General features: G+C 37.6%; 1 protein-coding gene across 4 annotated transcripts in view; it reads right to left on the bottom strand.

Annotated features, from left to right (window-relative positions):
- The window catches only part of MKLN1 (muskelin 1), a 365,625-nt gene that overhangs the window by 30,537 nt on the left and 309,586 nt on the right, over positions 1-25,502 (bottom strand). For all 4 annotated transcript variants that reach the window (XM_053609581.1, XM_053609579.1, XM_053609580.1 and 1 more), the window contains 5 exons: positions 21,897-22,044; positions 20,842-20,956; positions 18,517-18,656; positions 13,038-13,140; positions 5,929-5,983 (listed from right to left, as the gene is read on the bottom strand). In XM_053609581.1, coding sequence (XP_053465556.1) covers positions 5,929-5,983; positions 13,038-13,140; positions 18,517-18,656; positions 20,842-20,956; positions 21,897-22,044 — 561 coding nt within the window. The remainder of the gene's footprint in view (positions 1-5,928; positions 5,984-13,037; positions 13,141-18,516; positions 18,657-20,841; positions 20,957-21,896; positions 22,045-25,502) is intronic.

Genomic DNA, 25,502 nt, shown 5'->3' with positions numbered 1-25,502 from the left:
ATCACAGATCATGCTAATTTCAATTTTTAAAAAACTTCATAGGAGTCTTCTTATTCCATTCTATTTCTCCTTTCTTCTACCACTAGAATTTTATTCCCAGCAACATATTTACTCATTTGTTCAATTTAAAATACATACAAAGAGTTCTAGAATTACTATACCCACATTACTACCAACAAAAAACTCAAGAGCTTTGCTTCAATATACCTAAGCACTATACTACAAGGTTTCCTATTTTTGTATAGTTGTGTTACTAATTTATTATTTATTTATTTTTTGAAACAGAGTTTCACTATGTTGCCCTCAGCAGAGTGCTGTGGCATCACAGCTCACAGCAACCTCCAGCTCTTGGGCTTAAGCGATTCTCTTGCCTCAGCCTCCTAAGTAGCTGAGACTACAGGCGCCAGCCACAATACCCAGCTATTTTTTTTTTTTTTAAATTGCGGTCATCACTGTTGTTTAGCAGGCCTGGGCTGGGTTCGAACCCGCCAGCCTCGGGGCATGTGGCCAATGACGTAACCACTGTGCTACAGGCACCAAGCCCACATGACTAATTTAATAAGCAGGTTGTTTGTCTCCATATATTCAACTTTGGGGTTTTTCCTTTCCTTGTTTTATTCTTTATGTCTAATTCATAAAAATATTTTTAAGAGAAACTATTGATTCTCTACTTGGATACTGTTGGTGCTCAAAGAAGTAAAACCATTTTCATAAGATCAAATTATTTAAGATGGAGGAAAACACTGAGTTTCTACTACGTGCTAGGTATTTTATGTACAATCACATTTAACTGTCACAAAAAAAGTGAAGCAGTTATCAAAACTTCACTTTCAGGGAGGCGCCTGTGGCTCAAAGGAGTAGGGCACCGGCCCCATGTGCCAGAGGTGGCGGGTTCAAACCCAGCTCCAGCCAAAAACTGCAAAAAAAACCCAAAACAAACAAAAAAACCCTTCACTTTCAGAGGAGACAATTTAAAGAGATTCAGTAATTTCTTTAAACTTTCATAACTACTGAGAGAAAAGATGAAATGTAAACCCATGCCTATCTGACTCTAAAACTCTTTTATGTATTTTTATTAATTCATATTCATTGAGTGCTTAAGTTGTAGAGCAATGTGCTAATAACCTCATTTAACCTTCAAAAGTACATCTTTTATTTATTTTTATTTTTGAGACAAAGCCTCAAACTGTCACCCTGGGTAGAGTGACGTGGCATCACAGCTCACAGTAATCTCCAACTTCTGGGCTCAAGCGATTCTCCTGCCTCTGCCTCCCAAGTAACTGGGACTACAGGTGCCTGCCACAACGCCAGGCTATTCTTTTGTTGCAGCCATCATTGTTGTTTGGCGAGCTGGGGCTGGATTTGAACCCGCCAGCTCAAGTGTATGTGGCTGGCGCCTTAGTGGCTTGAGCCACAGGTGCTGAGCTAGTACATCTTTTATTTTTCTTCACTATATACCAATGAAGAAATTGAAACTTACACTATCATTACTTGAATGGTTAAATTATAATAAATCTCTGTTATGGAATAATTATGTATCACTTCCTAAGAATACATTACATCTGTGCAGTTTCATAACTATATGCAGCATATTCAAGCCACATCATTAACTTTTAAAAAAGAGAATATGTTTTCATATTATATAATAAAACCACCACATACAAAGCCACACATTTATGTGGATATGTGTATGCATATATACAGTTAATCTTGATCATTCACAAATTCCGTATTTGTGAATTAAACTAGTTGCTAAAATTAGTAACTCCAAATCAAAACTTGTAGCAATTCTGTGTGCAGAATGGTAAAATATTTGAGTAGCCACACACACACACCCCTGACTGAGGCTGAACAATGTGATGCTCTGCCTTCTCATTTCAGCTCTCATAATACAAGTCCTGACAATTAAGTTTACCACCGTGTGCTTGTGTTGGCAGCACTGGTAAGGATACATAACCTGGGCACTTCAGTGTCTCGCAGCTGTGTTCATTACTGTTGTTGTGTGTTAGGTGTGCAGTTACAAGTATGCTGGAACTTGAATTGCAGCAATGAACAAACATTAAATTTCTTTCTTTTTTTTTTTTTTTGCAATTTTTGGCCAGGGCTGGGTTTGAATTTGCCACCTCTGGCATATGGGATAGGCGCCATACCCCTTTGAGCCACAGGCACTGCCCAAACATTAAATTTCTTGTTAAACTTGGCCAGAGTGGTAGTAAAATCAGGGACATGTTAGTCCAAATTTATGGGGATAACACCATGAAGAAAATAGCAGTGTATAAATAAGCATTATTCTGAGGGGAAAGAATGAGTCCTTGAAGAGGTCAGGGTGGCAATAGAACTAATGAAAACATTGCAAAAATTCATGCAATTGTACATCAAAATCACCAGCTGACCGTGAGAAGCACGGGAGACCAAGTAAACATTGATAGAGAAACAGGAAAATCTTCACTGAAAGTCTGGGCCAACAACTCATGGCTCTTGTCTCATGACAATGCACCAGGGCACATGGCACTGCGAGGGAGCCATGAATCCCACTGTGAAGGAGCCAATCGTCTTTACTCGAAGATAAAGAAAATATTAAAAAGAAGACATTTAATGAAATCAGGACATCACGGGTAATACAATGATGGCTCTATTGGCTACTCCAGAAAAAGAGTTCCAAAATTGCTTTAAAGGGCGGTATCAGGTAATTGCCCCAGAAAAGCCTCTTCCCCAGAAAGCCCCTTCCTGCTTTCAACAGACCAAGACTAGCTGCCTCACTCTTAAAGTTACAGCTCTTTTCCAAGCACAGGGAGTTGCCCTCTGAACAACAGGGAGTTGCCTACTAGACATCTCCTTATCTCCCAGTCGCAAAACTTACCTCATCTCCCTGTCCCAATGACCCACTGAAAATCTCAAACTTCTGGCCTGCCCCTAAACGGCTCTTCCGCCAGAACAGTAACTCCTTAGTGGCTATTCTACCGTCCCGTCACCATTCTGAGACTTCCCCTAACTGAACCTATATAAAGGTACACTTTTCTTCTGGTCTCTCTCTTTTCTCTACCCCTTGGTGCTGCTCTGCAGCTTCCCTCGCCAATAAAGATCTTTTGTACAAGCCTTGGTGGTCTGTGAGATCTCTGCCGGTCAAGTGCTGCCCTTTCAGGTGGACTAGGTGCTGGTGAAAATACATGGCTTCCCAAGAGAAGTACCTTGAAGGTGACCATAGTGATATTCAGCAATGAGATATGTAACACTTTTTCTAGGACGAGTTTGCAAACTTAAGTGTCTGACCTTGTATTCATCCATATAATGACAGGTATAGCAAATAACTTGTTTTAATTTCTATTATAATTGCCATAAAGATAAAATAGTCTAACAAAAAAGGAATGAAAACAAGAACTAGGAACTCTAGGCATAAAACTTGTGAAGAGTACTTTTCTTTTTTATAAATAACGTATCAAATTTCTCATTATTAAAATTAGCATACAATCAGAATTTGTTCCTCAACCAAATTCAACAATACTAAAAAGATTACATTTTTAAGGGAGATAATAGAATGAAGCTTTACTAAGTGTTCTACTATGTTTCGTGTTTTTCAGAATTAATTCATTTAATTCTCTCGACAATGTGAGGTAAGTACTCCCATTACCTTTGTTTTATAGATGAAGAAATAAACGATTAGGAAGGGTAAGTAACTTGCTCAAGGTCATTTTTAAAATTAGCAAGTTAAATGTGATATTTGAACCCAGCTTCTGACTCTTACCCACACTGCACTATACTCAAGCCTTTTAACTAATAAACTACACTGCCTCCCTCCAGGCAAGGTAGGAAACAAAAGCCCACAGGAATTTTCCCTTTTTATGTTTTTCCTTGCTGTGTTTGTATTGTTCTCAGTGTATCTGAGGTCTGTTTAGAATCCAAGTAAAACAACTCTTCCTGACAAAATATTAATATTTTAGCTGACAGTGAATCGGGCAGTGACCAAAGGAAAGAGTTAAACTAATGGTAAAATATTTGCTGACACCACCCTCACATATTTAAGTTACTGCCAAGGAATTCTTGTTCTAAAGGCTAAAAGTAAGTCAGCCAGAGACAATTTAGCAGTTTAGAGATGAGATAATAAGAATAAATAATGGCCCTGGGCGGTGGCATCTATCCATAGTGGCATGTATCCACTGGAATGGATTTACCTACGTGCCAGGCTCCCAGTTCAGGTATGGAGTGTATGGAATAGGTAAACCACTATTTAAATTCTTAGGAGAAGGTGCTGGATTCATGTTTTAGAGCACTGTGCTCAGTCTAGCCCTGTGGAAGCCTATATATTCTGGAATTAGATTTCAGGGCTAGATTGCCTTTTTTTTTTTTTTTTTTTTTGTAGAGACAGAGTTTCACTTTATTGCCCTTGGTAGAGTGACGTGGCGTCACACAGCTCACAGCAACCTCCAACTTCTGGGCTTAGGCGATTCTCCCGCCTCAGCCTCCTGAGTAGCTGGGACTACAGGCGCCCACCACAATGCCCGGCTATTTTTTTGTTGCAGTTTGGCCAGGGCTGGGTTTGAACCCGCCACCCTCGGTAAATGGGGCCGGCGCCCTGCTCACTGAGCCACAGGCACCGCCCAGGACTAGATTGCCTTTATCAGTAGAGAAGCCTCAATTACTTGCTATGGAAAAAGAGAGAGCAAGACTCCAAGAAACACCAGAAGTATATGCATTCTCTTTTTCTTTGACGTATAGTTAACCTTTAGTAAGAGACAAAAGGACAAATAATGAAGAAATTAAACTGATATCCCGAAGTGTTATTTTATTCCAAAAATACAGAATAGTACTTATATTATATATACACAAATATTTTCAATACTGCTGTTCAACTCTAAGGCAAATAGTACCAGCACTGACATGCACTTACTATGTAACTACATTTTTATAATGACAAGAGGAAAGCTGGAAATTCCTATATTTCAAAAGACTTACCATCTCAGTAAAAGCTGAAGCTACCTATAGGTTACCCTAAGGAAAATATCCTTGAAAATTCATCTAACTCTAGATTCTGGAACTTCTACGGACTGCCCTATGTTACCACAGTCTCATTAACTACTTTAATCATTCAATAATACTAAGTGAGAATCCTACTACAGAAGGCAAATACCTATATCTGAAGTGTTTGGGAAAAATTTATTGCAACTAGATGTTATCTTGAACAATTAAGATACCAACAAACAAAAATTCTCATTTTCAAGAAAGAAAATTCATTTTCTCTGCTCCCCAAACATTTACTTCCTTGCCTACCCTTTCACCATTTTCTTTTCTTTTTTTTTTTTTTTGAGACAGAGCCTCAAGCTGTCGCCCTGGGTAGAGTGATGTGACATCGTAGCTCACAGCAACCTCCAACTCCTGGGCTCAAGCGATTCTCCTGCCTCCACCTCCCAAGTAGCTGGGACTACATGCGCCCACCACAATGCCCGGCTATTTTTTGGTTGCAGCCGTCATTGCTGTTTGGCAGGCCCGGGCTGGATTTGAACCCGCCAGCTCTGGTGTATGTGTCTGAGCCACAGGCGGAGAGCCTATCACCATTCTCTTGACACTGCTCTTCACAAGGAACAAACTGAGAGGAAAAATCATTCAAACAACAAGTGCTGTCCGTCAGGACATAATACATCCTGCACTTAAAAGCAGTGCTATTCACGCTAGTTTGATTGATGGTGCTTCTGCTGCCACCTGTTCACATGTACCACAGCAAAGGGAGCGACAGGAATGGCAAACTGAGCCATGAACTGAACAATGACTGGACAGTAACTCTGCTGCAAGTTCTTAGAAATTTTTCAGGATACTTTGAAATTTCATTTGTTCATTTTTTTGTTTCAAGTATCTCATCTGATGTTTTATTTAACAGAAACCAAAATCCAACATCCCAAATGATAGGGCATCTGGCAACAGTGCTGCAGTACTTACCTAGAGTTGTAAAATCTGAGCCAGATTTGAACAGAGCTGATGCTAGGAGCTGAAACTGTGAGGGGGAAAAAAGGCAAATTAATTAGCTGGCAAAGCAGAAAAATAGCTTCTATAACTTTTAACCAATTATTAGCCACTGTATACTTCTACATATGTGTTACATAGGTCTATTCACCAGACAATGGCAAGCGGAATACATTTAGATTAAAGAATATGCTTACACTCCTGCAATTACTTCATTATATGCTTGTTAATAAGCAACAGGACAACTGAAATAAAAAAAGAAATTACTCATTTGGGAATCTATCTCATATGGACAGATCAGTGCCTTGGGCAGTCACTGAATTTTTAGTATATTCACATTCTCACCTCAAAAAGAAACACTCAGGTACACACCTCTGTAAAACACCTGATGTCTCAGGAGTGTAAACCTAACACTGAGGAAAGAGCATGTACAGACCATTCCTAAATTACAACACAGGCTGGGATCCCACAATCATGTATAATTATATCAATGAAACTTCAAAGCCTTTTTTTCCCTAAGAGACAGAGTCTCACTTTATCGCCCCCAGTAGAGTGCTGTGGCATCACAGCTTACAGCAACCTCCAACTCTTGGGCTTAGGCGATTCTCTTGCCTCAGCCTCCCGAGTAGATGAGACTACAGGCGCCCGCCACAACGCCTGGCTATTTTCTGTTGCAGTTTGACAGGGGCCAGACTCGAACCGACCACCCTCGTTATACAGGGCCGGCGCCCTACCCACTGAGCCACAGGCGCCACCCTAAAGCCTTTTCTAATGTAAATAATACCATAAATGTTCATTAGATTCCCAGGCTAGTTAGTTAAAGTTAGTTTAAAAGAGCCAATGTATCTGAACAGTGGTGAAATAGAGTAAGCAAAACTATCACAACACTAGCAAGTTAACAAACTGATACAAAATAAAAATTTAGGAGAATTATTTATTTTTATGGCAAATGAGGATGCTGGAAACAGAGCAAGTTAAAGAGTAAGAATAGCCAAACAAGTGGATTCTCCATGGAGTTAGTTGGAACTTCTCAAGGCTGGTGGAGTTGATAACCACCAACTCCTCAGGACATATTCATACATCTACCTTTGCAGCCTTTAAAATTTCAGGTACTAGTCACTTTAATATCTGTAAACCCTAATCAATGGTCCTTTGAAGATCAGAAATGGGACAAATATTTTAGATGTATTTCTCTAAGCAAAAGTTAGGGAAAAGGAGCATAAAAAGAAGAGTTAAGAAAAATGTTCTTCATATATTTTGGATATCAGTCCTCGACAGATATATCTACTGCAAATAGTTTAGTCTGCACCTTGTGGATTCGTTTTTAAAATAATGTCTTTTATGAGTAGAAATTTTAAGTTTGTTAAAGTCCAATTTATCAATTTTTTTTTCTTCTTACAATGAGTGCCTTTTGTGCCATGTTCAAGGAATCTTTTCCTACCCTAAGGTTGTAAAGATAATTTCCCATGTTTTCTTCTTGACCTTCATTGTTCACGAAGGATTTTATATTAGGTCTCTAATCCATCTTGAATTAATGTTTGTGTAAAGAGAGATATATGGATTGAAACATCTAGTTATTCAATATTATTCATTAAAATCTTTCCTTTTCCCACTTGGCACCCTGTCAAATAATCAATTGATCACATTTATCGTGGGTCTCTTTCTGGACTCTCTTCTGTTCTATTAGAGACAGTCTTTTTTGTTGTAGTTTGCCCAGGGCCGGGTTTGAACCCGCTACCCTCAGTATCTGGAGCCGGCACCCTACTCATTGAGCCACAGCTCACAGCAACCTCCAACTCTTGGGCTTAAGCAATTCTCTTGCCTCAACCTGACTATCCTTAACCCTGTACCACCTTGCCTTGATTACTGTGGCTTTATACACAGCCCTGAAATCAGGTAGTACTAAGACTCCAACTTCGTTTTTTCAAAACTGTGTTGGCTAAATCTAAAACCTTTATATTTCTTTTTTTTTTTTAATTTTATATTTATTTATTTTTTTATCGTTGGGGATTCATTGAGGGTACAATAAGCCAGGTTACACTGATTGCATTTGTTAGGTAAAGTCCCTCTTAAACCTTTATATTTCTATATAAATTTTAGAATTAGTTTGTCTATTTGCTCAGTGATAACAAGAACCAAACTTAGCAGAATATTGGCAAGGACTGCATGAAATTAAAGATAGTTTGGGCAAAATGAAAAGCTTTAAATAATTTTTAGTCTTTTAATCTATAAAGATTATGGATCTTTCCATTTATTTGGGTCTTTTATTCTTTCTTTCTTTTTTTTTTTTTTGAGACAGTCTTTTTTTTTTTTTTTGGTTTTTGGCCGGGGCTAGGTTTGAACCCAACACCTCCAGCACATGGGACTGGCGCCCTACTCCTTAAGCCACAGGCGCCGCCCGAGACAGTCTTTTTTGTTGTAGTTTGCCCAGGGCCGAGTTTGAACCCGCCACCCTCAGTATCTGGAGCCAGCACCCTACTCATTGAGCCACAGCTCACAGCAACCTCCAACTCTTGGGCTTAAGCAATTCTCTTGTCTCAACCTCCCAAGTAGCTGGGACTATAGGCACCCACCATAACGCCTGGCTATTTTTTGTTATGGTTGTCATTGTTGTTTAGCTGGCCCAGGCCTTGTTGTTTAGCTGACCCGCCAGCCTTGGTGTATGTGGCTGGCGCCATAACCATGGTGCTACGGCTGCAGCCTATTTGGGTCTTCTTTAATTTCTTTATTTTTGCAGTTGTTTTTTTTTTTTTTTGGCCGGAGCTGGGTTTGAACGGCCACCTCCGGCATATGGGGCTGGCACCCTACCCCTTTGAGCCACAGGGCACCGCCCCTTTTAGGGTTTTTGGGGTTTTTTTTGTTTTTTTGGAGGCAGAGCCTCAAGCTGTCGTCCTGGGTAGCGTGCCACAGCATCACAGCTCACAGCAACCTCCAACTCCTGGGCTCAAGTGATTCTCCTGCTTCTGCCTCCCAAGTAGCTAGGACTACAGGCGCCTGCCACAACGCCTGGATTTTTTGGTTGCAGCCGTCATTGTTGTTTTGGCAGGCCCGCCAGCTGGGGTGTATATATATGGCTGGTGCCTTGGCCGCTTGAGCCACAGGCACCGAGCCTGATATTTTTGATACCAGTAAGCAATATGCTTTTAAATTTTCATTTTATTCCCCTTTAGTATATCCTCAATGTAGTAATCAAGAGTGATCTAATTAAAACATAAAGCTGATCACGTCATCTCCTTTCCTAACACTCTGAACTAACTCACTTATTCAGAGTAAAAGCCAGAGTCCTCGTGCATCTTACAAGGGTATATGTGAATCCTAGTAAATGTGGAATGTAAAGGTCTTAGCAAAATAACTAAGAAAATGCTACAAAAGCTATGTTAACTAATGTGATGAAAATGTGTCAAACGATCTATGAACCAAGTGTATGGTGCCCCACGATCATACTAATGTACACAGCTATGGTTTAATAAAAATAAAAAAATAAAAAAAAAAACAAAACAAAAAAACAGAGTCCTTACAAAGGCTTATGAAGACTTTCAGTCTGTTCTCCCAATTCCAGCTGTTACTTCTGACCTCACCTCTGACTATCCTGACCCTTCATACCTCTATTCTAGCCACTATGGCCTCTTGCTGTTCTACTAAACCACATCACAATACTCCCACTCCTGGATCTTTGTCCTAGCTCTCCCTTTGTCCAAATTATCTTGGCCTATCTGCTTAGATCTTCCCTCACATCCTTCAAGTCTTTGCACAATCTCATTTCTAAATGAGGCCTATTATGATCATCCTATTTAACAATGCACCTGCCTAATTCTCTTCTCTTACACTTCTGATCTCCCTTTACTTTTCTCATCTCTTTTTAATTTTTCCCTAATTACTTATCAGATTCTAATTTACTGTATTACCTGCTTATTTAATGTATACTGTCTTTCTTTACTAGGATGTAAGCCCCTCCTGGGCAGGGATCTTGTTTGGTTCACTATGCCTAAAAGAATACCTGAAGAATGCCTGGTATGATATCTATTAAATGAATGACACCAATACTTTGGAAACTCAGCAGAGTATAATTAATACAAAATGTGCTATCTTGAATGAAAACTTGTTTTTCTCATTTCTTCTCTACTATAGAATCTTCTTTAAAAATGGCAGAGTTGGCTTGGCACCTGTAGCTCAAGCAGCTAAGGCACCAGCCACATACACCAGAGCTGGCAGGTTCGAATCCAGTCCAGGCCTGCCAAACCACAATGACAACTACAACCCAAAAATAGCCGGGCGTTGTGGCGGGCGCCTGTAGTCCCAGCTACTTGGGAGGCTGAGGCAAGAGAATCGCTTAAGCCAGAAGTTGGAGGTTGCTGTGTGCTGTGATGCCATGGCACCCTACTTAAGGCGACAGCTTGAGGCTCTGTCTCAAAAAATATATATATAAATAAATAAAAATGGCAGAGTTCATTTAGGTATCCTTTTTTCAGGCCTTTTCTAGAAAAAAGTCACTTTTATAAGGTTTATTAGAAGTTTAGTACCAATTCAGAATCCAAGTTATGGATAATAGTGAAAGCAAAGAACCATTTTTTTGGTAATAGTTGATAGTCAACAGTCATTGTCCTGGTAACAGGCACAATGATTCTGATCATAATGATAACAACGAAAATTTAAAAAAAAAATCTAAAATAAATATTTTGGTTACTGAGAAAGCCATTTAATAAAATAAAAATTTTTGTAAAACATACAAAAAGAAAAAATAACAAGCTACTATAGGAAATGAGGCCTTTCTCAATGAATGAAATACTCCCTATAATGAAAGTGAAGCTTTATATGCCTTAATGACAAAATATTTCAAATATATATATATGTATATGTATAGGAACTGTCACTAGGGGATTTCTTCCCCCCAAATAGATAATTGGAATATAAAAAGTTTTAAAAGTTAAATCTCCAGCTGTTAAATCTCTTCACGCAATGTTAAACAAAATAATAATCTTACAGAGCAGTAGTTCTCCATAACAGGAGTGTTTTCCATTTTCTATAAGAGCAGACAGAGGAGAATCTTAGGGTGAAGGGTACTGTTCTGAAAAAGTTTCTGAGGTGATTCCGATGCTGACATACTCATATAACACATACAACTCTTGATAGACTAAGCTTTTACAAAATGGAATGGAAGTCTGTGGCATACAAAATCTTAAGTCATTATTTTAAAAAGAAGAAAACCAGAAACCAGCTACCAAAATTTAAGAAACGGTCCCATTTTAACCTGAGATACCTCTCTGTCCTAATTTTTCCCATTAGCTTAGCCTTAAGAACAAACTGTTTTCTTTGGACTACTAGTAGCTCACACAGCTGAAATTATTTACTTTGAAATATTTTGTTCTAGTTTGTGGGTCTATTTCTGGACTCTCTTCTGTTCTATTAACCTGTCTATCCTTAACCCTGTACCACTTTGCCTTGAGAAAAGATAAGAGCTAAAAGGAAAAAATAAGAGAAAAAGGAGAGTTCCCAGTTATAGCCATTTTGTATAGAATATGGAGAAAACACAGGAAATCTGTGTATTATCCTCAAATTCATGATCTGACAAAATTAACACTAATAAACACTTTACAACTTTGTACAGTTTTAAGTCATATCATATTAAACCAAACATATTCTGTAGTCAGCAAAATGGTTAATTTCCCCTATTTCTAAGAGTTTCACAAATTGACTGAAGAGTCAAGGAAAGACAATTAACTGTTCTCCTTTAGGAAGCTTTTAAAATGTGTTCTGTTGATTCTCTACTTAGTGAAGGGCTGTAACTAACACTGAGTGTGAGAAACAGGACTAATTTTTACAGGAGAGAACTTCGAAAGAGTATCTCTCTGTATTGTGCTAAGGACGTGCAGGCTCCATTGCTTGAATGAACCTGCTGTCTGGAAGTGATTTGACATTGGGCCTGACAGCTGTGTCAATGCGTAAGGAGAAAAGCACTGCTGGATATTGCTGTCAAAAAGCAAAAGCAAAGCAACAGCTCACACTGAAACGGACCAAAAAGACAGAACTATTATAATAAATAATAATACCAATTATTACATAATCACACTAATTACGTGATAGAAGGCAAAATGGACTATAGTTGAGATAGTACTAGATGAACAAGGATGACTGGCAAAAGGATCTCAGAAATTAGTGAAAAGAGGCTGTGAAACTGTGAAAACTCACTACTGGCATATTCATACATGGTAGGTAAGTAAATATGGCCTTAAGAAAATGACAGTTTTACAAATAGTTGTTTCTATCCCATGTTATATAATAAAGCATTGAAAAGTAATGATGAGCTTCTGATTTCTCAAGCTTAGGAACTACTGATGAGTAAAGTCAAGTTATGTTGCTACAACATTCATATAACTGAATAACATAGTAATAATTCCACTCCCACCAACCTCTCTTCACTTTCTCCCTACAAAAAAAGGGAGTTTGCTTTGCTCTCTTGAACAATCTTGACCGGCAACAGAAAAGTTCATATTGAACTATTAAGTAATTCTTAAGTAAACGAACCATGGGGCTATGGAAAAAGAAAAAATTTATCTCTAAGTTAAAACTAATCTCTAAGTTAAAAAACTTTATACCTGAGACATTTTTTTCTAAATGGATCAAGAGGGCAGTGCCCGTAGCTCAGTGGGTAGGATGTCAGTCAGCTAGCTGGCCCGGGCTAGCTAAAACAACAACAACTACAAAAAAAAAAAAAAAAATGGCCGGGCGTTGTGGCAGCTGCCCATAGTCCCAGCTACTTGGGAGGCTGAGGCAAGAGAATCACTTAAGCCCAGGAGTTTGAGGTTGCTGTGAGCTGTGATGTGACACCACTCTACCCAGAGTGGCAGCTTGAGACTCTGCTTTAAAAAGTAAATAAATAAATAAATGGATCAAGAGTTTTTTGGTGTGAATTCAATCTTATCACATGAAAATGTGCCTATTCAAGTTAGATTTCACCTGCTCTTGTCATTTAAAGATTACATATATCATCTTACTTTCATTTTCCTTTAAATGCTCAAAAGTAAAATCAGCGAATATAATTAAACAATATTACTCAATTTCTAAAGTTTATTACCACCTTTCTTTACCTCTTTCGTCTCTTCTGGGTCTGAATGATCCACAGTTATATAAAGATCATTTTGTAAATATTTCAGAGCATTAAGGGGATCCAACTGGGCCTTTTCTTCAAACCTAGAAAATGTAAACAATAATAATAATTAGAGTTTTACAAGAAAACATCAAAAACATCTTTCAGACCTGGAGTAAAATATATCATATATGAGGAATTATTCTGGACATCTAAAGAACTGGTGTTTACACAAGAATCCAGAGCTAAGAATACTGCCACGTAGATAGTATAGATGTGGAGTTGCTGGAGAGGTAACGGCAATGCTAGGCGGCCACAGGAAGTGGTAGTGCTAAAGATTGGGTAAGGGCACTTGATTCCCTTAGAATTACAAGCATGGGGCCTTGGTGTGTGTCACACTTTATGGGGGCAAGACATGATTGCAAGAGGGACTTTACCTAACAATTGCAATCAGTGTAACCTGGCTTATTGTACCCTCAATGAATCCCCAACAATAAAAAAAAAAAAAAAAAGAAAAAAAAAAAAGAATTACAAGCAATGACTAAACCACCTATAAAACATAGTGAATGTACTAAATATTTTATGTAACAACCAGAAAAAAGCCCACTGTGTTTCATGTAAAACAAGTAGAGAGAAAATGAAAATATTTGCTTAGATTTGTGTATTTTCTAATGGATATGTGTAACAGATACTTTGGAAACTGAAATTAGTACGGTCTCTTTAAATGAGTGTCATTAACACTGATTAGGTTTTCTTCTTCTTTTTTTTTTTTGAGACAGAGTCTCACTATGTCGCCCTCAGTAGAGTACCACAACATCACAGTTCACAGCAACCTCAAACTCTTGGGTTTAAGTGATTCTCTTGCCTCAGCCTCCCAAGTAGCTGGGACTACAGGCGCCTGCCACAACGCCTGGCTATTTTTTTGTTGTAGTTGCCATTGTTTGGCAGGCTGGGGCTGGGTTCAAACCCACCAGCCCTGGTGTATGTGGCCAATGCCCTAACCACTGAGCTATGGGCACCAAGCCTGATTAGGTATTTTTAATGAGATTATTTCCATGGCTCAGTCAGTAATAACAGCAATAGCAGAAATAACAATTGTAGCAACCAGTCACCAAGCATTTGTAATATGATGGACAGTGTATCAAACATTTCACTTTGTCACCCTGGTAGCGTGCCCTGGCGTCACAGCTCACAGCAACCTCCAGCTCTTGGGCTTAGTGATTCTCTTGCCTCAGCCTCTCAAGTAGTTGGGACTACAGGCACCCATCACGATGTCCAGCTATTTTTTGTTGCAGTTTGGCTGGGGCTGGGTTCAAACCTACCACCCTCGGTATATGGGGCTGGCGCCCTACTCACTGAGCCACAGGCACCGCCCTGTATCAAGTATTTTATTTATAAAATTTCACTTATTCCCATGATGATGCCATAATGATTATGTGATCACCATTTTTTAAAAACAGATGAGAAACTGAGGCCCAGCAAATCAATCTGGCCAAGATGAGCCAGTAAGTTCCAGAAGCAGAATCAAACACAGGCCTTTCTGATTCTAAAGACGAAAAGGAGATAGTAAGTGCTAGGAAATAAATAAAAGTCTGTTTTGATCTATTTAAATAAGATAATGTCCTTTTGTTATAGCATACTTATATACAAATTTATTTCTAATAAATCTGGTATGCTTTGCAAAATAATATATAGCAAAGAAAAGAAGATATTTCCTTTCCTTTGGATAGGGTAACTGGTAAAGACCTTTTGACAATGCCGTTCAGGTTGAAGGCATCTTCAGTAACAGAGTATCGGTACTTTAGGGAGGGGCAAAGACTAGCAAAATATTACCGCTCTCTTATACCAGGTAGTAACCTGGAACTGACAGCCAGGCTACCAACTTCAGATAAGAGTCCCTTAGGCCAAAATCATGCTACTTTACCATCTTGTCCACAACAGATTAGACCAAGGTATTGGCACCCAAGCTTGATTAGCAGTTTACAAAAGTAGCTTGGAAAAATTCTTCTCAACAGGGACACTCTGTCCTGGGAATGCTTTCTGAGAAGATTCTCTCTCAGAGAATCTGAATGTGAGATATACAAGATCATATAAAAAGGAGATAGAAATAGAGAAGGCAGTAAACAAAGCCATGATCTGGAAGATTCTTTCTTTCTTCTCTTTCTTCTCTCTTTCTTCTAGAGAAGAAAGAAAGAATCTCTCCCCCTTCCCTCCCTCCTTCCTTTTACCTAAATAAATAGGAATAAACTCTCTAAAATTTTTTCCCCTTTCTACCCAAAAATCATCATCAAGTCTGGAAGCCTGAATGTTTTTTTTTTTTGCAGTTTTTGGCCAGGGCTGGGTTTGAACCCGGCACTTCTGGCATATGGAGCCGGCGCCCTACCCCCCTGAGCCACAGGCACCGCACAGGAAGCCTGAATGTTATATGAGAAACAAAAGTGGCACTCTATTTACTGTATGATGTGACAACCCCCAAGAACAAAGGGGTACATCCGTGGCACACAATATACAGTAGAACTTCCATAGTTGACCACCTCCTTAAGTTGACCTAAGTTGCATAGACTGGACACACACCACAGGTACCTATCAGTAGAGTAAGCCTACTTGCTTAGGTTGACCACCTCCATACACTGACCAGTTTGTTACAGTCCCTGCGGTGGTCAACTTACAGAGGTTCTAATGTAATTCTTTTCCATTACAAACGACAACAAAAATACATAAACCAGTCTAGCAATATAGTATAAAAGCTTTCATATAATAAAAACTAAGTCCATTTGGTATGAAATTTTAACTAAAAAGGCAATTTTCATGTTCTACCCAATTCATAAATACTTCTATCTATTCTGCCTGCAAAGTAGCAATGTTCCTCAACTCTTGAATTCATCTAAGTTTGATAGAGAAAATGGTCTACATTCTTTCAAATGTCTAAAATGGGCCTTTTATTGTCAGTGAGAATTAGTAGTAGATAAGATTCTCAGTATGTGGTAGGAGTTATCCTTGACTGCTCTATTTTCCTAATACCTGTATCAAATCCATCAAGAAATCTTGTTGGCACAACCTTTAAAGTTCATCCAGAATCTCACTGTATCTTCTCAATCTCTTGTGGAGTTGGCTCTTCCCCTGTCTGTCCCTCAACTGACAGTGGTCCTCAGATAATGCCCTATATCCTTTCACTTTCTCACTCGCCCTGATCAAGCTCCTCCTCCTTGTTAGTGACTCACAACTGTAATGTAAGGCCAACTTTCTTCCAAATGATCACAGATGCAGACTTTTCAAAACTTGAGTGTCCCAAACTGAACTCATTTTTCCCAACACATAAATCTTTTGTTACTGAAGAATTCAGAAACAACATCTGAGTGAAAGCAGCCACAGCTTTTACTCAGTTCTTCTGGAAGAAAACTCAGAATGATTTTTAGAAAAGATAAGCCTGAATGTGTCACTCCTGATTAAAATTTTTCAACGTTCCCCTTTCCCTAAGAGAAAAGCTGAGGCCCTTTACAAGCTGTCCCTTCCCTAATCCCTTCAAGCTCATCTTGTATCATCATCATCTCACTCATTACACTTCCACCACACTGTCCTCCTCAAATAATTCAGACATCTTGACCTGTCTGAAAACACTTTCCTCCCTCAAATAGCAATACGATTCAGTCACTCATGTCCTTTAGGTTTCTAATCAAATGGCATCTTTGCTGTGTGGTCTACTCTAATATTCTCATTTCAAATTGCATTCCCAATTCCCTCATTTGCACAAACAATAACTCTGAATCTGTTTCTTTTATAGTACTTACCATGTAACGTATAATATAAATCCCTATTGATGTTTACTGTTAGTCTTCCTTCACAAGAATGGAAACTAGAGGGTAGGAATTTTTGTTAGTTTTCTTCATTGACCTATCCAAAGAGCCTAGGACAATGTCTAGCACACTGTATGTGCTCAGTAAATATTTATTAAATAAGCAGTTTTATTGATGCCTATAAAGACCCTTACCTAGTTGTTCTACTACTCTACAAATGAGCAAGGTGATCTCCAAAGAGATTAAGTTAGAAAACTCAAATATGAATCCAAAGTACATCCAGGTCTAGTACTTTTTCCAAGAAGACAATTATCAGAAGAATAAAGCCAAAAAGCGATCACAATCAGAGAAGAATAAGAATACTATGGTCTCATATTTCTATGCTATTATTATTACTCTAATTGAAAACTATATGAAGGGATGGGGTCTTCATGATTCTTAAATTCTCTTTCAAAGACTTTTTTGGTATAAGTTCTAAGATGTGTTAGACTTACTTCTTTTCCCATAATAGTAAATTCAAAAGGTTGATTTGTCCAATTACACAAAACTACTTGCCTTTCAATTTTAGTTATTTTATTTCACAAATCATTCTCATGCCCACAAGTTTTGCTAGACTCTTCCACAAATACATTTACAAGTTTAAAAGATTCACTGCTGGTTCTTTTATTTTTCATCTACTCCTCACTCACTTCATGCCTTTACTAGCACACGTCACTAACAATGCTTGTATGTGAAATTTAAACATTCTATAATGCATATTTCTGATTGATGATAAACTGTCATTTCACCTACCCACTTAAATATTTTTGAAGGGGAAAAATAACTGTCAATAATTAAAGAGAGTAATACTTTTCCAGCTGGCCTGGCTATGAGAAAATGAATAATTCTACATATTTCTGGAAACAATGAAAATTAACAACTTTCTGGAAGACAATTTCATATTTATCAATTCCATCACTACTCTACAGAATTTTCAGATAAGAGTACAAAAGTAGTATGGAATGTATCAACTACAGTATTATTTATAATAGCAAATAAGTTGGAAACAATCTAAATATTTTACAAAAGGAGATTAGTTAAATAAATCACACATAGAGAACACTATGCAGCCATTAAAATTATGACTTGTATTTATTAACATAAGATGTGACACATCATTCACTGAAAAAATCAGACTCAAAACAATGTAATTCCTATTTTTCAGTTAAACAAACAAAATCTATGTGTGTACGTATGAATGGAAAAGAGTTAAAGGACATATACTCAGATATTAAGTTATTATTTGTGAATGGTGGAATGATTTGTGATTCAATTTTTTTAGAAGGAAAAAAGACTTTTAAATTTCTTTATTAAGCATGCATTACTTTTTCGATTAAAAGCCAGAGGAGGCTGGACACAGTGGCTCATGCCTGTAATCCTAGGAGGTCAAGGCAGAGGAAATGCTTGAGGCCTGAAGTTTGAGACCAGCCTGAGCAACGTAGTAAGATCCTGTCAATATCTTCATTTTTTATTTTCCTTTGAAAGAATGTGAAAATATGTGGAATAACAAGGCATTGATAAAATCTACAATCTTCACAGTATTAATACTGCCTTATTACTAAATTTGCAAAGAGAAAGTAACATCTTCAAAGTTAGGTGATACTAATAGCTGATAACGTTCAAGTTTTCAGTGAATTATTTTTATACCTGTGTTTTCTTATGAGGTACTTGCAATGCCTCAATAAGTAATCTTTTGAAGGTCTACACAACTTCAGTGACCAGAAGTCATCTAATCTCATCTTTGGAGAGCAAGATTTTCCTGGATTTCCACCAAACAAATAATGAACCTACAATAAACAAAATTATAAACTTTTAAAAATAAATGCACAATCAAGAAACTACAGAACCCATAGTAAAATGTCTTCATTTTGGACCAGTACATAAAAGGTAACTTCCTTATCCTTATTCATATAAAAAATTTAAAATTACACTGCATTTTTACCAAAGGCTTCTCTTGATTTTTCTCAAGTTTCCAATTTACTTTAAAGAACCATAGTTACTTTTTAGAATTATTAATACATTTTATATGAAAATGAGTTATATTATGACAATTACAGTGATAGTGGAAGACATTAAACAAAAGAAATGATGGGAAGAAGCCAATCTAAGGTATAGTTTGCTGAAGACAACAAATAATAAGGATTATCAAGTTAATCAAGTTTTAGTCACAATAACAAATGATAGCTTTTTAAAAAACTCTGATGTACATATTGAAATCACTGAAAATCAACAGCTAACAGGTTAACTAGAAATTTTTTTTTTTTTAAGAGACAGAAATCTCATTTTGTCACCCTCGGTAGAGTGCAGTGGAGTCACAGCTCACAGCAACCTTAAACTTCCAGGCTTGACTGATTCTCTCGCCTCTGCCTCCCAAGTCGCTGGGACTACAGGTGTCCGCGACAACACCCGGCTATTTTTTTTTTTTTTTTGGCCGGGGCTGGGTTTGAACCCACCACCTCCAGCATATGGGGCTGGTGCCCTACTCCTTGAGCCACAGGCACCGCCCCCCAGCTATTTTTTTTTTGGAGACAGAATCTCACTATGTCGCCCTAGGTAGAGTGCTGTGGTGTAATAGCTCACAGCAACCTCAAACTCTTGGGCTTAAGCACTCCTCTTGCCTCAGCCTCCCAGTAGGTGGGACTATAGGCACCAGCCACAACATCCAGCTATTTTTTTTGTTATTGCTGTCATAGTTGTTTAGCAGGCCCTGGCCAGGTATGAACCCACCAGCCCTGTGCATGTGGCTGGCACCCTAACCACTGAGCAACAGGTGCTGAGCCTCGGCTATATTTTTTTAGAGATGGGGGTCTCACTCTTGCTCAGGCTGGTCTCTAATTTCTGAGCGTGGGCAATCTACCTGCCTCGGCCTCCCAGAGTGCTAGGATTATAGACGTAAGCCACCGAGCCCAGCCATTAGAAACTTTTTAAAACTGTGACATCTTAATTTTGCTTTAATCTAAATGCCAAATATTAAATGGCACATAATAATTTGTGAGCTTGAAAAATATTATTTCACTATTCAATAACCAGAGTGTTTACCAAAACAGAAATGTAAAAGGAATGTGGTAATTTCATTATTACGTTAAAGTTAGTACTTACATAAAGTACTGAAGCATTTAGAAATTTTGAAAACATTTCTATTTTATTAGTGTTATACAACATAATAGAGTTAGTAGTAATATCTCTATTCTATAGATGGCTATTCATCTACCCCTTAAATTGGAAGACTCCAAGAGAAAGGGCTTTTATTCACTCCTAAGTATCTCTTACCGAGAGGTTTCAAATTATAGGATAGAATTTAAAAAGTCACCCCTGCCTAAACAAAAAGAATCAGGCTCTGTCAGTAATTTACTATATAATCTGAGTCTAATCACTAAAGTACATGGTAAGTATAAGGGAAAATAGTTAAAGAAATCACTCTCAACACATGGTGATATTAAAACTTCAGAATGTTGGACCATTTTCACAAGGCTAATAGAAAAGAGATGTTACCCATATACAGTGTGGACATAAAGTCCATGTGCAATTAAAAATAGCTGTAACTTTAAATTGCACATGAACTTTATGTCCACCCTGTATAAGAAAAATAAAAAGACTTCTTATTCAGGGAGAAAATCTAAAATGAGGAAATTATAAACCTTTTCTTATCATGGAATGAGGTATAAAATACTGAAAACTATACATCTTTTACTTGGATCCATGCTGTACAAACAATTAAGTCACGCAATGTGTCTCATCTATGCAGCTGAGAAGTAGCTACTAACAATTTTCAAAAAAAGAAAAGTGGCAAGAATCAGAGACGCAAAAAATGTTTATTCCCTTAAGGAATTTTAGGAAGAATTAATATTGAGTGAATGTCTGCTATATATTACAACTTTTTATTAAAATCTACTTAAAGACAGAGATACACATTTGGGGATTCATTCTGATTGTAGGCGGTGGGACATTTACAGGTCAATGTAGCTAGGATACCTTGTGTAGCTCATCATATACAAGCTGATGGGCAAATCTTGGACATGGTTCTTCTTCCTGAAGACTTTTACTTGGATTGTCCTTTGCAGCCTGATCATTCTTATACACGCAAGACCTGCAAGACATTGCTTTTAAGGCATTTTACCCTAGAAAATTAGCAGCAAATATAATGTTACTAAAACTGTAACAAGCAAATTAACTGCACGTCTAATTATTAACACAAAAATCCACTAATTTGTTTCCATCAAATCTAAAAGTTTTGATCACTCATAAAATAATCTGAGTTTGTTAGAACTGATTTCTGAAGTTCTTTTAATATCCATAAAATAGCCCACTTAATACCAATCTACTTCTGCCATGAAATACAAACAGTATACATGAAGGCTCAACCTAAAAGTTGAAAGAGATGCTATTTTTATCTACTCATTCACAATAAAAAGACTCACAGTGGATTGCTTTCATTTTGATTGTAAATAAATGTCCTATTCAGAAAATAATGAACTCCTCAGTGGTAAAGTACTACTCTCCATTACTAAATGGAGGAAATTCTCTGAAGTGCCTCAGTTCTGTAGAATATTCACTGAGGGGCAATCACAGAATGTCAGAGCTGGATCCACATTTTCCCAAAGCAAAATGTGCAACACCGGTTCTGTGAGAGCTCTATGACAAAAGAGTCCTGGTTTGGAAGTGCTAAGTAATAATGTACCCTCGTTACTATAGTCAATTCTCTTCATTTTATAAAAACTAAGACCTGGGGATATTACAAAAGCAATGTTTTCAAGTTTACATATCTACATGGTAGCAGAAACTAGACTAAAATACAATTCTCTTGACTTCTAGACCAGAAACTATCCACTAATTGAAAAATGCATAGGTAATATCCTTTCACTGAACGTCACTGCATACAAAGGTGCCAATATTTTTTTCACTATTGACCTTTAAATGTACAATGTCACAAATTAACATAAGCCTCCTACTTCTCTCTTCTATTGAATATACCAACAACCTCAAATAAGTGATACTTTGAGACTGCAGCACAGCCAAGAGTTCCTTACCAACTATTCCTCACAATGTCATAAATCCAGAATGAATTTCTGACGTTTTCTTCCCTCTTTTCCTTATCTTTGCTGAGTCCAGATAAAACATGTATTTCATTCAGTTCTGGATCTATAGTTGCTCTCTGTGTAAATCCTGTCATTGGAACTATAAATCAAAGAAAAATACTAGATGAAAATGTTTACATTAGATAGCAAATCAGTATTTACTCTGTAAAAGATTCATACATCCCTATTTTGCTCTATGTGTCCACAATACTTCTAACATATTACATAACTTTTTTACTAAACACTAAACAATTATTCATTCCCTTCTCCTTACTCTAGAACATAAGCTCCACAAAGATATAAGTTGTTTTGTTCACTATTTTGTTCCCACTGCCTGGCATGTAATAACTACTCAACAATTTGTTGAAAGAATCATCAATGAATATCAATACCAGCTAGAGGGAGAAAAGAGTTAAAAAGAGGTATGTAATGTTATCATGTTTATATAAAGATGGAAAGGGAAATACTTTTTTTTTTTTTTTGTAGAGACAGAGTCTCACTGTACCGCCCTCGGGTAGAGTGCCGTGGCGTCACACGGCTCACAGCAACCTCTAACTCTTGGGCTTAAGCGATTCTCTTGCCTCAGCCTCCCGAGCAGGTGGGACTACAGGCGCCCGCCACAACACCCGACTATTTTTTTGTTGCAGTTTGGCCGGGGCTGGGTTTGAACCCGCCACCCTCGGCATATGGGGCTGGCGCCCTACTCACTGAGCCACAGGCGCCGCCCGGAAAGGGCAATACTTTAACTGATTTATTATCTGGGTCAGTTCTAATTTGGTAGTAGAAATAAAATATTCAAATCTTAACCTGAAAACACAAAAATTTGACAAAAGGTGAAAAACAGAGATTTCTTTAGGTCAGAATCATTAAAAATATCTGCTCATGACATAGTATGATAATTTCCAAGAAAAAAATTGAAAAATTCTATGGCATAACATGCTATTTTGTTTTCCTGACTGGCTTCAACTCTCTGGAGTTGAAATACTTAAAAATACTTTACTTTCCTAAGAAATCCATTAAGTAAGGAATGGTTATTCTGCATTACCCAGTAATTTATAGAACACTGATATGGCAAATGCAATTTTTCCTTATCATTTCATTTGTAAATATTATTTGAAATATAATTTTGTATGTAAAAGTACATATTATGAACTCAGCTACTTCATAATTGCTATAATCTAAAACAACATCAAGCCAGGCACGGTGGCTCAGGGCCTATAACCCCAACTCCTTCAGAGACTGAGGTGGGACAGCTGTTTACACCCAGGAATTCCAAGCTGCAGTGAGCTGTGATCCCTCCACTGCACTCCAGCCTAGGCAAAAGAGCAAGACCCTACCTCTAAATAATTTTTAAAAAAAGAACTTCAAAACAATATGTTGTTTCAACACTGTATTTCTTTTACCCATGAACAATCATCATATACTCAAAAATCTAACAAAAACACATTGAAGTAAAATATTTAAACCAACCTAGAATACTGTGGCAGGAGATGCTAGCCATAATGATCTTGATTCTCCTTCATCTACTTTAGCAGCACCAAGTAATCCAGTATTTATTTTTTCCTAGTTTACCTTAGTGTGTCCTTTTACATTCTCATTCAGTAAATTTGGGATTCCATAGTAAATATATTAGAAAAGTATACATGCACGGAAAATGTATAGTTTGCATACGTACATACATTTTTGTATTTATTTTCATATCTATACACACACATACACTGATTTAACCTTAATAATAACCCTCATAGCACAGTCGTTAGTGGTTATGCAAAGTCTGGTCTGATTGGCCCTCCATATCCCTGGGTTCCACATCCAAAGATTCAACCTACTACAAATCAAAACAATTAATAATAAACTGTACAACTCTCCACCCCCATGGATGTCTACATCTGTACTTAACACACACAGACTTTTTCCCCTTGTTGTTACTCTTTAAACAACAGAGTTGAGTGTCCAAGTATTTTGGTATCCATAGGCGTGTCCTAGAACTAATCCCCTAAAGGATACTCGGAAATGACTATAGTAAAAGACTGGTAAACTTCCAAAGTGATGTGCTAAGGTTCTGACATTTATTTCCCAGATAGCCTTGGAAGAAACATAAAACAGTGAAGAAATAGTATCATGTTCAGAAACAGTAGAAGTGAGGGTTAGAACTGCCTAAATTTATTGGATTAAATGTCTTTCTTTTTTTTTTTTAAAGACAGAGTCTCACTTTGTCGCCCTTGGTAAAGCACGTGGCGTCACAGCTCACAGCAACCTCCAGCTCCTGGGCTCAGGCGATTCTCTTGCCTCAGCCTCCCGAGTAGCTGGGACTATAGGTGCTGGCCACAATGCCTGACTATTTTTGTTGTTGTTGTAGTTTGGCCAGGGTTGGGTTTGAACCCACCACCCTTGGTATATGGGGCTGGCGTCCTATTCACTGAGTCATAGGCGCCACAGTGGATTAAATTTCTTTATCCTATTTTATTTTGATAGTGAGCCTTCAAATTAAGACTTCTATGGCTTGGCTTGATAAACTATGACCAGTCCTTGCTCTGGACTACTTAGGGTCAAATCAGCCTACATCCATTCCTTCACACATTGTCTATGGCTGTTTTCACCCTACAACAGCAAGGCTAAGTAGCCGCAACAGCAAATGTATGGTCTGCAGAACTGGCTCTTTATACAAAGTTTATTAACTCCTCATCTATAATGTTTTAAAATACAAATATCAAGGAGGTATGAATCATATGAACCAATGCAACAAACTGCTTATTTTAAAATAACTGGATGAGGATCCTCTGAGGAAATGGAAATTAGAGGAAAGGAAAATAAATTTTAAATTCTATAAAATGAGTGAATTGCCATCAAAAACGAATTAAAGGAATACTGGGGGGGGGGTCATCTAAGAACGTGAAAGAGCGTAAGATCAAATTTTACATGTTTCCTTGTCACATTCTGCTTAGAACAAACTTAGCTGTATAATAGAGAAATGACAAAGATTGACTCTCAAGAACAGAAGCAGCGGGCAGGTTTACAACACTCACGGAGACAGGATAACCATGTTTATAAAATCTAGACTATATGGTAATATAAAAAATTGCTTTTATTACAAAACATATCATAAGCTATATACTTTCTGTGTTTCTGATCTTTCGATATTTAATATCCCCTTTACTCTGTATAATGTTGATTTGGCTTACAAGTTACACATTTAAAGTTATTATTGACTTTTATAGCTTTGCAGAGATGTAATTCATATTCCATACAATTCATTCACTTAACATGTACAGTTTGATGTTTGTATATTCACATACCCTGTTTCCCCGAAAACAAGACATCCTCCAAAAATAAGACCTACTTACAGGAAAGATAAGACGTTCCCTGAAAATAAGACCTAGCGCACCTTTGGGAGCACACCTTAAAAGAAGACACTGTCTTATTTTTGGGGAAACAGGGTAGTTATAAAAAAACGATGCTATCTATCTTCATTACTCCAGAAAACCTCCTTGTCCCCAATAGCAGTCACCCCCAATCCTTCCATGAGGTGGCTGCACCATTTCACATGCAAAAATTTTC

Source organism: Nycticebus coucang, chromosome 11 (assembly GCF_027406575.1).
Source record: "Nycticebus coucang isolate mNycCou1 chromosome 11, mNycCou1.pri, whole genome shotgun sequence".
NCBI lineage: Eukaryota > Metazoa > Chordata > Mammalia > Primates > Lorisidae > Nycticebus > Nycticebus coucang.
The sequence above is the reverse complement of the archived record's forward strand: the minus strand, read 5'-3'. Positions and strand labels throughout refer to the sequence as shown.